This window comes from Scophthalmus maximus, chromosome 22, assembly GCF_022379125.1.
Source record: "Scophthalmus maximus strain ysfricsl-2021 chromosome 22, ASM2237912v1, whole genome shotgun sequence".
Lineage (NCBI taxonomy): Eukaryota > Metazoa > Chordata > Actinopteri > Pleuronectiformes > Scophthalmidae > Scophthalmus > Scophthalmus maximus.
This window is the reverse complement of record NC_061536.1, coordinates 5,752,346-5,769,977: the sequence shown is the minus strand read 5'-3', so window position 1 is coordinate 5,769,977 and position 17,632 is coordinate 5,752,346. Positions and strand designations below refer to the sequence as shown.

Genomic DNA, 17,632 nt, shown 5'->3' with positions numbered 1-17,632 from the left:
ATCCAAGTAGCCAGATTAGGGGGTACGTACATTTGTGTTTAAAGAGATTGATAATTTTAAATTATATATTTTTTGTCATTCATTGTGGCTACGTAATTTCAAATTTTTGGTAAGAGCAATGAATCCAACAAGCCACACAATGTGGGTGTGTCAGCCGTCTTACTGGCTCTTTGGTGACATCTAGCGGTGAACCTGCTGTACAGCCCGCACTCAGTTTGCCGCAAGTAATATCACTGGGGGACAAATTTCACACTGGAGAGACAAAGCACATTTACTATTAGTCACTTTTATTTATTCATTTATTTTATTTTTTTCCATTTACTTCTTTATTTTCATAAACATAAAACTGTTAAAGCAACTGTCGAAGAGAGGGCATTAGTGTCACAGCCTGCTATGTCCATCTTTATCTTTCTGTCTGCTCTCCTTTGTTTCAGTCCCATCCATAGTCCTGCCAATCTCCCCATGTTGTTTTGCACTTGCCAGGTTATTTTAGCACAATATTGCAAGCTGCATCTATTTTTGTTGCATTTTCAGTGTTTTGAGTGGTGGTATTCCATGCCGCACACATTAGTAACTTTGCCAGGGAAAAACAGATCATATTTAGATCCTGCTGATCTGAGGGATTGACTGTATAGATTCCAATAATCTATTGGTTCTGGGGCTTTGCCTTCACTGCATATCATATTCCTGTTGTCAGACATTTTGTAGATGAGTGGGAATTGAGTTCTCACCAGACCTGTGTCGAATGCCTCTTCTAAACATTTCCTCGTGCTGTTTGGAGCATTTAGCAAGTGAAGTATGCTAAATTTAGTCAGTTCATTATTTCTTACAACGGCGGTAACCTGCCAATTATACCAAACTACACAAAATTAACATTCAAATACATAAATTCATGTGATTGTCATAACAGTGAGGTGCCTTTGTTAATGTTCTAATGTCTTTAATCTCAATTTAAAGCAAATTTCCATTTCATTTTGAAGCAAAGTTGCACCAATATTAGCCCTGATTGAAATCCAAATATGCACAGCAGTAAATTTGAATAACAAACTTCATACTCCACTTAAAAACTGTGGGTTTATCACAGCTGTATCAGTGTTGCTGAACTTACTTTAAACTGCAGGGGGAACGGAAACCTCCCGATGTAAACAAGTTTCTCTCTGGGGTTAACCTAATCTAGGGTGTAAACAAATGCTTAAGTGGTCAAGTAGGAGCTTGTGCACAGGGGTACTGACAGGAACGGATCAGGGCCTATGAGCCAACATAACCACGCAGTACACAGTGGGGGCCACTCATCCCAATAGCACACAGAGTTTACATAATGCTTTTAGTTGCTGAAGGTCTGAATCATAGGTCCAGTTTCTTCTTTTCCCCTTCAAAAAGAATAACAAACATATCTCCCTCTCTGGACTTAGAGGCATGGACAATTACAATAAGCACTGAAAAGAAATTAAACAGTATTTTGTTGGCCTACCCCAATTTTGAGCGAGTTGCCATAAGTGTAATTCTTTTTTTTCCATTGCAAAACATTCTCTGTACAAACAGAATCAAAATGTCAACAGGAGTTTCTCAGATGCGCAAATAGGTCATATGTCCCATCCTGTACTTCCCAACTCTTCCACACTGGAGAGCTGAGCTGGCTGTGCCAAAGCATCGCTGTTAATATCCAGAGGATCTGCATTTCCTATGACCCAGCTCTGCTCTACCTCCATGCTTCGTGTGTATTGGTCAAAGCAGAATGAATCACAGAATGGTCACATAGAGGTGTCATGTGATTGGTTGAGAGGATAATCCACGGAGAGCGAACTGTTTTCCAAGATGACATTATCGTCTTTTTGTTTGTTTTTTAAAGTTTGAACATGATGCATTGTTGTTCCACTGCTCAGACCCTCCATCTCCAGCTGCCCCGATGACGTCCTCTACACCCACAGCCGAGGAGTCCCGGGTGTGAGAAGCAGGATGGAGAGGAGAACCTGTTTTTGTCCTGACAGCGAGACAGTGTGAGAGAGAGAGAGAAAGAGAGAAAAAAGAGAGAGTCCATCCATCTACGTTCCTTCCCCCGACCCCCTTCACCCCAAAACCTGGGGCTGCTGCAAAGCTGATTGGTGAGCAAGAGGAGAGAGGAGGGGTGGGTTCAACTGATCAGGGATCAGTGGTGATAAGTGTACGTATTGATCAGTGATCAGGAGCAGTGAGTGGGTCCAGCCCCTCCTCTCCCCTACACCTATCCCAGTCCCCCCACCCACCAAACCCCATTTCAGCCCATATCAGAGCAGCAGGACCTGTAGACAGAGGTGGCCCCCCCTGGCCCTCCACTGTCAGAGGATGATGCAACAGCGGCACAGACGCTGGCCACCTCCATGTACAGAGGGAGGGGGAGTCACTGGAGCAAAGTAGGCGTGGACCTTGATCTCTGGAAGGTGGGCCTGTGTAGGAAAGGAGTGTGTAAATGTGAAAGCATAAAAAAAGGGGAGGGGGGGCACAGGGCCTCATATGTTCATGATTTTGTAAAATAAGGTTGAGTGTAACTAAACATAGAAGATATTTAAAGATCTACCAATCCAATCATTCACACAGCCTTTATTTCCCCTCATGGTTTCCACTGACCCGGATGCGTTTGATGCCAGCCCTGGTGACTTGCTGACAGTCGTAGAGCTCGATGCGCTCCAGACGGTGGCAGCTCTTCAGGTGCTCCAGGGTAACGTCAGTGATGAGGGGGCAGTTGTCGAGCTCCACCACCGTGAGGCGCTCTTGGCCACAGGTACTGCTGCTCAGAGCTCTGATGCCATCGTCTGTGATCAGTTCGCAGTGGGAAAGGGACTGTCCAGGGGCACAGCAGGCAGGGATGAAGACACACACACACAGATAGATGGATTAAGGCGCCATAAGCATGCAGACGGGATGGGGCAGAGCCTGGCACTAAATCAGAACTGTAGGTGTAAATGTTTACCAGTGCTTGCAGGCGAGGACAGTGGATAGACAGCTGAACCAGGGTGTTATCTGTCACCTGATGAGAAAACAAGCTTGATTATAGTACTGTTCTCACATGTCTAGGGACAGCTAAGAGGCTCAGTTCTGCGTCTGTAGAGGAACGTGTCGCACATATTGTCTAGTTCTGAATTAAAAAAACAAAAACAAAACAACAACAACAAAAATCTTCTCCTCACTTCTCTGTCTTCAACTCTGCTTTCTATCAAAAGTGATTTAAACACTGAAGTCATTGGTCTGCTCAATCTCCCCCTTGGCAGGAAACATACCCTGCCATGCAAACACTCACATCTGTCTTTCTTCATGAATTCTAATCTGTAGCCAAGAATTTAAATTCCAGATTTAGCAGAAATAAATACCATGAGCATGATGATGGGAGTAAATGAAGAAGCATATCCTCTTACCAAAATACATTCTTCTAAGTCCATTTTTTCAAGCTCGTGACAATTCTGTTGAGATAAACAGGAGGGTTTTAAGCATTTCATTCAATTCAGAGATGTTAAGCGGAAATGGACGGCTGACCTAACCTAAGTATCACAGATACAAAGACAGGAAAAGGGAGCAAAACTACACTCACCCTGGCCAGCACAGTGAACCCAGCGTCCGTGACATGTGAGCATCGTGCAGCTTCAAGAATCCTAAAATAACACACACACACACACACACACACACACACACACACACACACACACACACACACACACACACACACACACACACACACACACACACACACACACACACACACACACACACACACACACACACACACACACACACACACACACACACACACACACACACACACAGACTTGAGAAGCCCTCTCGGAGTGGTTTGGAGCTGTAGGTGTGGTGTGACTCATTTATGTATTTAACAATGTTTACATCTAAAATAGATCATAAGCCAGGTAGGAATTTTTTATCCCAATTTAAATAGATCATGTTGTTTCTCACTTGCTGAGAACCACAAATGCGAAACAGTGATTCTAGTCCATAGTTTTTTTTTGTAAATGGAAGCAGTCACACAGCCTGGGAAAAATATTCTGTGGATACTAAAGCAAGCTCATATATATACTTAAGTTGGGGACAGTTGAGTCCCAGCGCTGTGAGGGAGGCATCCGTGATGTTACTGCAGCCAGACACACACAGAATCTGGAGCTTGTGGCATCCTCGACACAGACTGACCAGGCCATCGTCTGTAATTTGCTAGAGGCAACAGAAGACAACGCAAAACAAACTAAGAAAACAAAGAGGCGTAAAGACACATCCCCCATGCATTATTCTCTGTCTCCCCCCTCCTCCCATCCCACAACCAGAACTTTTTATTACCGTGCAAGACTGCATATTGATAGACATGAGTTCGGGGCAGTGTTTCTGAAGGTGTTTCAATGCTCCATCTTCCAGCTGGGTTAAAATAAAATGCACAATATCATCAGTCATGACACAGATCAATAATATACTGTACTGTGTTGATGTATCTGCTATGAAAAAAACCCAACCATCAGTGGTTTGTGATTGAATTACACATTCATTTAAAATGCTGAGCAGAAAGCAGAGAAACCTTTGATCAATTTCACCCTGTTTCCTGTTTTCCAATTACGTAAATCAATAGTGATATTCAACTTTTACCCATGGGAGCCCCCAAGGATGATCAATGGGGGTTTTGTTTTCTAGTGAAGAAAAAGTAGACTTGACTTAGGTAAGAAAACAACTCCACTGAAGAAGAAAGAAAAATGTTGGCTCCACAGAGGCAGCAGGAACAGAAAATGCCAAGGTAAAAAGAACAAATACCACAGAGTAGCTGGGGAACGTAAGTGGAGAAAAGGGCACATCTCTCTTCAGTCAGCCCTGATGTGAATGTTCAGTAGTGGGACAAAAGAGTGGCTGTATATTATATTTGTTTTTGTTTGTTTTTCAAAATAATCTGAGAAATCATAGGTATTAGTTGAATTTTTCTGTATTTTTACCATTACATTTTACACTTCGGTAGAAGCAGTTTATGAACCAATACGGTCCCTTTAAACTTTTTGTATCAAGCATAAGGGTCTTAATTTGGTCTTCCTTAATGAAGTTTATTTTTTTCTTACGCTATCTTATACTACCATAATACTAGTCAGGATACAAACAGAGCTACAAATTAAGTGTTCCATCAGCTATATAAATGAAAAATTATTTAAAATGGAAAAAAAAAACCTGTTAAGAGTTCAAATGCTTTGTGAAATTCCACAAAGAAGCCATACTATGCATTCCCCCCCAAAAAATGATATACATATATCTTATATATATATATATATATATATATATATATTATCTTGCCTTGCCATGCATGTGTGAATGTGTAAATGAATGTACCTGTGTGCAGCCTCTGAGGAACAGTCCTCGTAAGGCGATGCAGCCTCGAGCGAGGGCTTCAATGCCGTCACGTGTGATCTGGTCGCACCACGACAGGTTCAACATCTCCAGCATTCTGCAGCCGTCACTGAACACGGACGACCACACCGTTCACGACACACATACAGAAAAGCATACAGCATAATGAATGTATATATTCCGAGCCCAACACAGAACAGTGGGCGTGTCGGAGGGAGATACAGAGGGTGCATGTGAAGCTATGTGTGACTGTGTAGTCTGTTTGTCAGGAGGTATCAGGTGAGGGCTTTGTGGAGTTTTGTGGGTTTCCGTTTGAGTGCTAGTAGGGGTTTTGTTATGTCAAGGTTCACTGTGGTTGGCGGGTGTGCGGGTGCTACCTGAGAGCCTTGAGGGAGTGGTTGCTGATGGACACACAGGAGGTGAGATCGAGCTGTTTGAGTTTGGAGCAAAACTTGCTGAGGCTGAGGCAGGTGCTGTCTGTGATCTTGGTGCAGCCGTTCAAGTTCAACACTTCAATGTTCCTGCAGTTCTGGGCAAACGTCCTGGGAAACAGTGGAACAGTGGGGAGGGAGAAGGGGATTTACTCAAGAGGAGCTTCATTGAGAAAATAAGGGGTGGGAGTTGCTCGGGAACCAATTAACAGAGTCATCTACGGGCCCTTGGGGGGTTGTTGTTAAACTACTGCAGGTTTCCTTTTTTTTTTCTTCATGTCACTGTGACACAAAAAGCTTCTGGGGAACAGCTTCTTTCAGTCAGTTGCTTGTTGATGTGATAGAAATCTTCAAGAGAAGTCATGCAAAGCTACAGATCAGGAGGGTTTAATGCAAAAACCAAATTACATCATCACTGGTCTTCTTTTCCTTTTGTTTGTGTTTGTGTGTGTGTGTGTGTGTGTGTGTGTGTGTGTGTGTGTGCGTGCGTGCATGCATGTGTGTGTTTCTATCTGTGTGTACACAGTAAAGTGAGATTAAATGGAATAAGAAAAGAAGGAGTTTCTAGTCCCACGAGACTGAACGGGCACAAGCGGCTTAAACTTTAAATACAGTCACGCAGGGACAAAAAACAAGCAAGTAATCAAAACTACAGGAGAAGGACCTTGATTACAAGCCAAATGACAACTACACTATAGTCAGTGGTCAGTGTGTGTCAGAGAGACAATGAGACTCTCACTTCATGGAGGCATCTCCCACACTCAGACAGCCCCTGAGGCTCAGCTGCCTCAGGAAGCCACCGCAACGCTTCGAAATGTTCTCCACCACCCGCCCCTGAGAGGGAGAGAGAGAGAGAGAGAGAGTAATATGAGTCGAGCCACAGGACAGAGGATCAGCTGTGACGTCACATTCGGCACCAAAGCCTACTGACCCGGCACTAAGCCTTGGGCTGGATAATGCTACTCAACAAGCACACACATTCGCACACACATTCGCACACCCATGCAGCACACATAGGCGAGCTCACAAAATTCTGTCCACTCTTCTCTCTTCGTGTCCCTCTCTCTTATGAAAACACACCCCTCACCTCTATGTCCGTCTGGAAGTTGAACAAGTCGATCTTCTGCCAGTTGCTGCCATCGAGGGCCAGGACATTCCACGCCTGAGAGAGTGGCAGACAGGTTGTGGACAGAGACAGACAAGTGGGTCGGACAGAGGAGGGAGGAAGATGACTCTGTCATCATGATCACTGTATGTGGCAGAACTTCTACTGTATAACACACTCTGAAGGTGTACACTGGGAACATTGAGAGTGTTACTCTCTTGACAGAGCAAGTGCAGCGGCGGGCGTTTTCACTTCTTCCATCAGGGTTTCTGAAACTAAATTTTGTATAAAATATACAAACCTCCCATCTCACACAAATGAATGATCCTCTGCATGGTCTCTCTATTCATGCAAATACTAGTGTTGTATAGGACCATTCTATTGTAATTAAAGATAATCTATCTTCTATATTAATATATATATAAATATATATATAATCATTATTATTATTATTATTATTATTATTATTATTATTATTATCATCACCACCACCAACAGCATCATCATTATTATCATGAATTTATCCAGAAAATAATCATACAATAATCATACAATCATACACACACCCAGGCTGCGGCTCAGGAGGTACAGCGGGTCATGCACTGATTAGAAGATCAGTAGTTTGAATCCCGGCTCCTCCAGTCCACATTTCTCAGTGTCCTTATGCAAGACACTGAACTCCGAATTCCCCCCTGTGCCATCATTGTGCTAATGGATGACTTGCGTACGTACAAATATATATAATCTATTTATATAATAATATGTAATCATAGCAGTGGCTGGAAGTGTAGGTATAAAAAAATACCTGGATGGAACTGGGCAAACGAGATAAACTACACCAAACTACTTTATAACATAATGTAGGAAAATATCAAAACTTATTTTGTGCTCTGTCACAGAGACATGATGATATAAATTGGACCTATTGTAAGAGAGGCAGCCACAACAGCTCCGCATTCAGGTATTATTCATAGATAGCTCATTCATAAATGGCTTTCAGCCGCAATGCACTATGGCAAAGCAGTTGTCCGCATAACCAGCAGATGGCACTATATCATCAACATTTCTCCAGAATTCAACAATAGTAAATCTGGTTTATTTATCTATACCATAGTTTGATACATGTCAATGCATTCTTTTAAAACAATGAGTGTATTAGTCCGCAGTGGCAGGTTGGAGGTGTAGAGAGGCACTAGCTTACCTTGGACACTTGGGCACACCTACAGAGCGTAACCACGTCTAAATAGGAGAATATTCTAGAAAGAGATAAAAAAAAAAAAGAACAGGATGAGTTCGTTTCGGATAAATGACGGTTGTGAGATAAAGAGATACGTTTCCAGCTAAACTTTTTATCAGAAATATTTTAACATCTGTGTCAGTGAATATATGTTGAAGTCAGAACAATCCCCTGTGTTTGGTTGATAGCAGGAGAGCCCCACAGACACGCAGTGTTTGAGCTGTGGGCCGCCCGTCCACAAAGGGCTGCCTGCAGCAGGCTACTGGGTCAGCTCAATCCATTAATCTGCCAATGAGTAATCTCTGGAACTCAGACAGGCAATGCCACAGACAGCCCGGGACACATAGACATACATATAGACACATACAGGAGCATATACCCGTATGAAACATGTATAGCCCCTCTGAGTTCCCAGCGGTAAGATGGCCTGGTACTGCTCAGGGAAGCGCCTTCAGGGGGCAATCTATGCAAAGTTGGAGGTATTCAGAGAATTGTCATGGTGCCAGAGCTCCGAGTGCAGCTGGGGTCTGAATGTCCTTTTAACCCTCGGAAACAGGAGCTGGCCATTGTTTGCTTCATATAGATGCAGACAAAGGCTGTGTGTTTTGATGTGTTTGACCGGGCCATGTTGGGACATGCCTGTATAATCTATACCAGAGTCTTGTGTCAGGGAGTACACGCACACAATCGACAAAACAATACATTTAGGGTTCACGCACACACACACACACTGATGCATTCTCTAGCATGAGTGTGTGTGTGTGTGTGTGTGTGTGTGTGTGTGTGTGCGTGAACCCAAAATGCCTAACTCCAACCCTTACCCCAACCTAAACCTAGCTGTCAGCCTATAACCTAGTCTCAACAATCAAACAGATTTTTGACGCTGTGAGGAAGGTGCCCAAATGTCCTCACGACGTCGAAAATGTCCTCACAATAATGGTTTTGAACCAAAATGGGCCCTCACAACTATATAAAGACAAGCTCTCACACGCACGCACGCACGCACACGCTAACACACACACACAAACACACACACACACACCGGCGCCCATCGATCTGTGCTCTAATAACTGGTTAATGGCTGTGATGCCGATCACTGATTGACTGTCTGTGTTAATCAAACGCAATCTGACTTACCATTATGTGTAAGAGAGGCCTTTTTTTGCGATCAGAGAAGAATTCTGTTGATATTACTCACGGGGAAGCAATTAATCAATCTGATTTGGTGAGTCCTGCTGTTTAAGTATTTGACATTTGTACTCGGTAGGGTCGAGATCAGTCCAGATCAGCACTAACTTTTCAGCTGAAGAGAGTTTGCTGAACACAGACAGCCTATGGGCATAACACGGATCTGGAGTTTTTCAGAAAGAACGAGAAAAACACAACAGACAAGGGTTGACATAATCAAACCAAACTCGTACTGTAAGTTTTTCACTCTACTACACACAGGGAAATGTTAACGCTGCCTCTGAACACAGGCAGAACAGAAAATAAGTTGATTGCTCTGTCGGACCCAGCCTCTTTTTTTTTCTGACACGGTACATAATAGGATTTTAATGAAGCATAGTCCCATTTGTTGACTAAATGTACACCTGGCCCTTCAAGCATGGCTAGATAAGCGAGAGTCAAGCCTTCACTGTGAGTCTGGGACTGGTTGCTATAGTAACTCCGGTCAGACATGAATTTGGCTGGTGGTGGTGAGGGTGCTGCTTCTGAGTAAGAGGACCCTGAACCACTCTGAACTCTCTCCGAGGCTTGTCTGTCAGACAAGGTTCTTCAATATCACGTCAGGGTTTTTCACAGTTTATATACGTGCCGCACTGGCCTAGATAACAGCTGTTCACGATGCACGACTGGAAGGCAGGCGAGCGCTCACACGCTAATGCATTAAACATAAACAGTGAAGCTAATGAGAACACTGGTCAATCAAATCAACCAATGTATTCGTCAATATTCCCGTGGCAACATGCTTGCCACCACATACCACATTGGTGATCTATTCCAGTGGGAGCTAACTTTTTTGGGGATAATGATAAAAATGAATTAGTGTCTGCATGCAACTCCTCGTCAAAGGGTAAGACTATGAGTTACGAGCAGATAAACCAAATAGTGGGTTTCTCCTCTAAACCGCTCATTTCGTTTCACTTTTTGAGTAACTTTTTAGTAGAATGACAGAATATTGATCAGCATATATTTTGATAATCACATAATCACTTGATTGATCAATTGTTTCAGGCAAAAATTCCCATTCACTGGTTCCAGTTTTCTCAAATAGCAATATCTGATGCATTTCCTTTGTAAAGTAGGTCAGTATCTTTCGGACTGTTGGTAAAAGGGTTTCGGACTGTTGTTCAAATCAAACAAGATTCACTTCAATAGCTATGAGTCTTCCTCACAGCTGATCTTGAGTTGAGGGTCTCACCATGACACGTGTGACAGTAGGTCATGTGTTGCAGCTAGCCAGTCGCTGGCGAGCAGACGCTCGTCTGTCCACCAGTGAAAGTACACTGGTGGTAGTGGGTGCACTGGTTGTCCACGGAGACGTAGCTGGAGCAGCAGAATAGCACAGCACTGCGGAAATCCCTACCAGCTACGACTATCTATTTATAGCACACATACACACACATATAGTTTGCATAGGGCCAGGAGTGTTTCTCTCTCTCTCACTCACTCACACACTCACTCACTCACTCACTCACACACTCACTCACTCACTCACACACTCACTCACTCCACACTCACTCACTCCACACTCACTCACTCACTCACTCACTCACTCACTCACTCACTCACTCACACACTCACTCACTCACTCACTCACTCACTCACTCACTCACTCACTCACACACTCACACACTCACTCACTCACTCACTCACTCACTCACACACTCACAGACACACACACACACACACACACACACACACACACATACACACAGACACATAAATCAATGTGGATGATTAACGCGGGTGAGTGCACATGCATTGTCAGATTTATGCTCAGCTGTTGTGTATATTGGCCTGTGGGTAACACAGATAACACAACCTCATTTCAGATTGGTGACCAACATATCATACAACACACACACACACACACACATACACACACACACACACACACACACACACGAACACCTACACACGGTTCAAGGCTGCTTCAGCTAAAGAGTAACCCTGACCCTTGTCCCAGGGTATGTTGTGTTATATTTTGTGTGTATGTGCGTGTGCGTGTGTGTGTGCATGCGTTTGTGTGTGTGTGTGTGTGTGTGTGTGTGTGTGTGCGTGCGTTTGTGTGTGTATGGATCAGGAAGATTCCATATTATTAATCTTACCTAAGAAGAAGCTCTTTAGGGAGCTTCTTGTTAATGGGGGCTTCATCGCTGTTTGAGAACACCTGCCGAGACACAAAATAAACATTTGTGACATTGACATTTGAGTGAGAGGTTGTGTGTGTCTGAGTTGGTCAAGAGCAATGAGACAAAAACAGGAAACCAGCTGTTACAATGGCGACACAGATCAAAACAGTAATTGTTGAGCACCTATATCATCTTCAGGGAATCCATCGCAAGAAGACTACAGCAAATGGATCCGCCAATATATATATATATATATATCAGCTAAAAATTTGTTCAATAAAATTGGCCCTTGCACTACATTTACAGTTATTAATGAGAAACAAGCTATAACTTCCTTAAGCTTCACTAATAAAAAAGCAGGAGCTAGATTTGGTTTTCCACGTCCCCTCCTTACAAGCTTATAATTCTGTTAGCCTGGTCAGCTTGTTGGCATGCTTATCTCAATTAGTCTACTCACTGGATGTCTGGCCATCTGCTGAATGGGACTCACACACACACACACACACACACACACACACACACACACACACACACAGACACACAGACACACAGACACACACACACACACACACACACACACACACACACACTTGCAGGTGATTCAAGTCAGACCTGTTTATGTGAAGAACAGAGGCAGAACATTCCAGATCAGGTGGGCTGTATTCTGCCATGAATTTAAATTACGGCTAACACCCACATTTGCTCTGCCTCTGCAGACGCGCATCCTGCCAGTGATACACTTGTATCCTCAAAGACTCAGGAGCTGTATCTAATGAGGGGGGGTGCTCCCCATCGTTTTAAACGCAGGGCCAACAGTGAAATGTGGAAAACACAAGGGGGAGTGAGGAAACGCACTGGAGGAGAAAAGGTTGATTCGGAGAACGCCCTGGCTCCAGATGCAGGCTCCTCGTAAGAGAAAGCAATAAATGAACATAGGAGGAAGTGGGGAAGCAAAGGGAAGTAAGAGAGAGAGAGAGGAAAAGGCAAACAAAGAAATGGTGGAACAGTCGGGGACTGCTGCAAAAATATGTACAAAAGTCATAAAATCAGAGAGTGAAGGGAGGTGGGGTGAGAGAGGAGGGAGGTGGGGAGGGTGAGGAATAAAGGCCATTTGAAAGGAAGTGAGGTCAAAAAGATAAAAGGTGCTCCAGTCAAGGTCAAGCCAAAAATTGATCAAACTGGCTTGGATTTTAACATCTAGGTTTAGGTAACAAGACCGCAGTTCTGAAATCTATTGATCATCTATATCCAATAATATCCCCTAAACCCCTGTACATCGCTGGTCCCACATGACCCTTTATTGAATAATACAATAAAACAATCTACCCATTAGAGTCAGGGCCAATTGCCTCCATGGGAAGCTTACCAACTGCTCGACATGCCTTTGTCACTTCTTTTAAATTATTACAGAAAATAGTGGGTTTTGTTCTCCACCATTGATAAACTACTATATCCAATCCCTTTCAACACACTCACTTGTGCATCTGCTTTGAAATGTGAAGAATTTGCAAGGTTTGTTTAAAGACAGTCAACTCTACAGGGAGAGCCAAAGCAAATTCAGCCTATAACTTCTGTGATACACCCGAAATCCTCCCCCAGAAATTGAGATGTTGTGAAAATATTATGAAATCTGAACTCCTCAAAATTAGCTTGTCTCCCTCTGCTCTCAAGATAATGAATACCTCATTGGAATCTAATACTCAAGGCTAGTACATAACCTACCCTTTTTAAGTACTTGAAAAAGTGTTTTTTAATTGACTAAATTCCTTCCTCAAATGAGAACAGAATCTTGGAAAATTCCAATCACAGAACAGAAACCATCCTTTTTCTTTTAGATTTGAGTGCAGCAACATTTTTATTCACTGCCTTGAGAAATGGGTTGTTCTCTCTGATGGTGTTTTAAACTGGTTTAAATAATAAAATAAGATCATCGGTCAGCATAATGTTGATTTTCACGGCTACGCAGATGATACCACGCTGTATACATCTACCGAGCCAAATGATCCAGACAGCCTTCACTCCATGACCATAATTCGGTGGATGAATGACACCCTTTTAAAGCTGAATGTGGTTAAAAAAGAAACAAAAAACCTACACATTTATTTGCACCAACATCAAAGCCCATATCACAAATTAAAAGTCTGGGAGATCTAACATCTGTGTGAGTAACAAGCAGTATACTGTATGCACATACACCTGCCTATGCAGGCACATATTACTATATTGTTAATGTACCCTTAAATTAACATGTTTATTTGGAACAATGTCAACTGAGTAAACAGAAACTGAAATTGATTAATATTTTTACAATGCTGTGTGTACATAATGTTGAGGGAACTGTCAACAGACAAGGCCTACAGTATGTTGACTCTCTAAAACCAGAGGTGGCTTAGGAATTAGGACTAAATTTAGACTTAATTCCAAACCACCTCTGTAACACATCCCTGACCTTTGACCACTCCCTCAACAGACACCTGGTTACAAACCATCCAGATGGGCTGCGATCAAACCAAAGGGTTTTATGTAAGAGAGGCAACTGATCTTGCTCAGACCTGCAAACTGAAACACAACTTTAAGTGTAAAATGGCATCTAGTCTGGTTCAGTCCAGACTAGCTTGACACTGAAAGTACCCACAGACATTTCAGATTTAGTGCCAGAACAAATATTTTTCCTCCATTCTCTGTTTTATCATTGTTTAGGGCTGAAATTGAGGATTTTATTCATTTTCAGATTCATTTGTCGATAAATTGATCAACTGCTCATTAAATTCATGTCACTTTACCTACTAACTACAACCCATCATTGCAGCTCTAATGTCAATGTAAATTGAATATCTGCTGATCAGACAAAACAAGCAATTGGGCAATGCTACCTCGAGCTATCAGAACTCATAAAGGGCATTTGTCACTATTTTTCGGACAATTAATCGGCTAAAAAATCTCAACAGATGAATCAATGCAGATTAAGCCCCATTACTAATATATTCAATTTGTGGAAAATAATGAAAAAAGTTGATCAACACAAAGAAGTTAGTGTACAGCCTCTCTCTCTCTCTCTCTCTCCGTGTTGTGTAACCCAAACTCCATGAGAGACGTGCCAGATGCGGTAGAATGAACACGGTATTCGGTTTGTAAACTCGAACGTAGATATGCCATTATGACAGTAAGGGTCAGAGCCGTCTCTGCTGCGTGCATGATTCTGGTGCCCTCGGCCCCTGTGCCAGCAGAGCAGCATTCCCAAACAGGGAGTTCCTCTCTGCAGTCATACCTCTGTTCCTAGACAGAATACAACAGGCTGGGTGTAAATCTGTTTTTTGAACTTGCACGGCTCAGGTCTCGTGTTTCTTTGCCACAGTAAAGCAACCACGAACAAACAAGATCTGGGTCATATGGCGTGGTAATTTTTGGGCCCTCGGCTACAAGGTCCCTGTGCCTTGTGTTCATTATAGAGCATCATCTCAGGTTTTAGGTCATTAGACAACCCTCCAAAGCCCTACTCTATCACCCTTTACCTCTCAGTGTCTCTCAGTTAACACATCAGCTTGTTTCCCCACCGTACGCTGGCTTTCCATCTAAGAAGCTTACAGCTCTGTCGAGAAATCCACTGATACGGCAACACACATCAGCGCCACTACTGCCTTCTGTTCTCACTCACTTAAGATGCAGACACTCATGTCCGTACATAAGCAGCCGAATGCCTGATGCAGAAAGTCAAGTACCATCAAGTCAAAAAGAATGTCAACAATGCGTGAACGATATTAGAGATAAACTAAGCTCACGGGAGTCGCAACCCGTTGGAGGGGAGTTGATTTAAGGAGTGTGCACAATTAGGAGAAAAACATTGACGCAGCATATTTCCCCTCTGGTAATTATTATATTACACATCAATCAAACTAAGTTGCACTTTTAAAATGATCTGTAAAAATATGCAGTTGAGCAGGGGTGGTAGGTGACTAACTACATTTGCTGGAATACCGCACCTAGTTACAGTTTTGAGGTACTTCTACTTTTGTTGTACTATCCTTCTTCGTACTGTTGCTCTATGTACTCCACCATTTACTCTATTTGACAGCTGTTGTTACTTTGAGGACTAAAGTTTTAGAGGAAAACAGATGAATCATCTTCAAAAAAAATTCAAAATATGACATTTTTTTCTGCCCAACTGCATATTTATTTTGAAGAATCGCTTTCATTCCACCGGCTACACTGTAAAATGCTGCAAACTCAGTACATGGTAAGGTCAGTGATAACCTGCAGTTATCAAACACTGACTGGGATCAATCGGCCGGCTTTACAAGTTTACTTGTGCCCCCAATATTTGGGCATCCATACGCAAGTAACATTTTGAATGCAGTTGCATGAAGTTTGTTTTTTTTCACCCTGAAATTGATGCATGGAAGAAGAGTGTGTTTAGCACTTTCCTGGAGAGAGAGAGAGAGAGAGAGAGAGAGAGAGAGAGAGAGAAAGAGAGAGAGAGATTAAAAATCATGGAAATATGTAAAGGGTTGTGGGAGGAAGCGTGATCACTGATTCCTCTAAACAGATCGACTGTGTGACATGACCTGCCTCTCACAGGTATACCACTGGAGGTGTCACAGGGCTCTCTCTCTCTCTCTCTCTCTCTCTCTCTCTCTCTCTCTCTCGTCTGCAGCCCCCCTCCTGAAAAGCCTGTAACCTCAGGCGACAGCCAGTCTCGGCCCCGACACACTGACAGCAGCGAGCCACAGCCCCGCTCCCCCCCCCCCCCTCCTCCTCCTCCTGTCCCGCAGTCCCGAGCTCCGTGTTGTCGCTGTCTAGTGGTGCGGCAGGACAACAACGGGATTTCGGATTACCCTTGACCAACAGAACGCCTCGGCTCCCGGCTGCATGTAAAATTAGGAGCAGAGCACGGCGGAGCACGCACGCACGCGCACGCATGCACACACACACACACACACACACACACACACACACTCCCACGTCTACTAGAGACAAACAGTCGGACCACCGGCGGCCCGCCCCCTCTGTCATACCTCGAACCGGCCCTTGGTGATGCCGTTCATGTCTGCGGCGGCACGTCCCTGCGACACGACAACAGCCCGGAGCCGTTTGGACGGACGCCGTTATTGTTTTTGTCGCCGTTGTAATTTCTGGTCGTTCGGAGTGAACCGGAGCCGAGCTGGAGCTGGGTCCTCACACCCTCCTCCTCCTCATCCCTCCGCCCGCCCCCCAGCCGTCAGCCGTCAGCCGAGGCTCCTGTCTCCGGGTCGGCGGGGTGGCGGCGTCGGTGCCGAGGGTGGTGTCGGTCCGGGGCCGGCCTGCGGCGGCGTTAGCGGTCGTCGTCGTCTCGGAGACCAACGGCTCCCCAGCGCGTCTCATCACAGGGCTACCAAAATAACAATAGTAACATGGACGGTCTGTCAAGTGACTTCACTTCCGCCTCTCCCTGCATCGCTCCGGCGCAAAGTCAGCTGGCGCCCGCGGCTCGCGAGCTCGCTCGGGAAAAAAAAACCACACACACACACACACACACACACACACGGGCAACGCTCACTCCCGCAGCACTTCTTCCCCCCGCACCGAGCGCACTATGGCGACTGACACGAGCGTTTTCCTCCAGTGTTTTGTGTTTACTTGCGGGGAAAGGGGAGGGTCTAGCGTGACGTCACTGCTGCGGGAAAAAAAGCACGCGTGGTCGATTTGTTTTGATTGTGTGTGTGGGGGGGGGGGGGGGGGGGCGGTGCTTGTGGAGATTACGACAAAGGGACGTGTTTCAATATTATTATTATTATTATTATTATTATTATTATTATTGTTAATAAATAATTGATTGGCCGCATTCACCGAGACAGTGACGGGAGCGGCAGCAGAGGCAGCGGGACGTGACCTGACACGAGCCGGTGGCTCTGGTTTGAGGAAGGAAACGCTCTCATCTGTGAAGGAGCCAAGATGCTCTCCGCAGTAGAGATCTGCAACTCTGTCACAGCCAGGCTTCAGCCTGCACACGCACACACACACACACACACACACACACACACACACAAATCAACTTGGGCAGAGTCCTCTGTCACTCCTGCGTTATGTAAACGGCTCATCGAGGAAGTACTCAACGGAAGTTAAAAACAAAGAAAAGCGAATGTCACTGTAAAAAAACATGATTAACATAAAT

General features: G+C 44.2%; 1 protein-coding gene across 1 annotated transcript; it reads right to left on the bottom strand.

The window, feature by feature from the left end:
- Window positions 1-266: 266 nt before the first annotated feature.
- fbxl2 (F-box and leucine-rich repeat protein 2) lies at window positions 267-17,103 on the bottom strand. The gene is made up of 14 exons (XM_035621153.2): window positions 16,497-17,103; window positions 11,461-11,522; window positions 8,093-8,147; window positions 6,874-6,948; window positions 6,526-6,620; window positions 5,733-5,897; window positions 5,338-5,464; window positions 4,315-4,389; window positions 4,061-4,191; window positions 3,563-3,623; window positions 3,390-3,434; window positions 2,948-3,004; window positions 2,605-2,817; window positions 267-2,423 (listed from the first exon to the last, which is right to left on the bottom strand). Exons 1-14 carry the CDS (start codon window positions 16,524-16,526, stop codon window positions 2,316-2,318), a joined length of 1,299 nt encoding a protein of 432 aa, XP_035477046.1. The 5' UTR covers window positions 16,527-17,103; the 3' UTR covers window positions 267-2,315.
- Between the last annotated feature and the right edge of the window lie 529 nt (window positions 17,104-17,632).

Coding starts and splice junctions, on each gene's coding strand:
- fbxl2 (XM_035621153.2), bottom strand. CDS start 16,526: ATGAACGGCATCACCAAGGGCCGGTTCGAG. Junction 4,390..5,337: donor TCCTCAGAGGCTGCACACAG/GTACATTCATTT, acceptor ATTTTAACCCAG/CTGGAAGATGGAGCATTGAA. Junction 3,435..3,562: donor GGTTCACTGTGCTGGCCAGG/GTGAGTGTAGTT, acceptor TTATCTCAACAG/AATTGTCACGAGCTTGAAAA.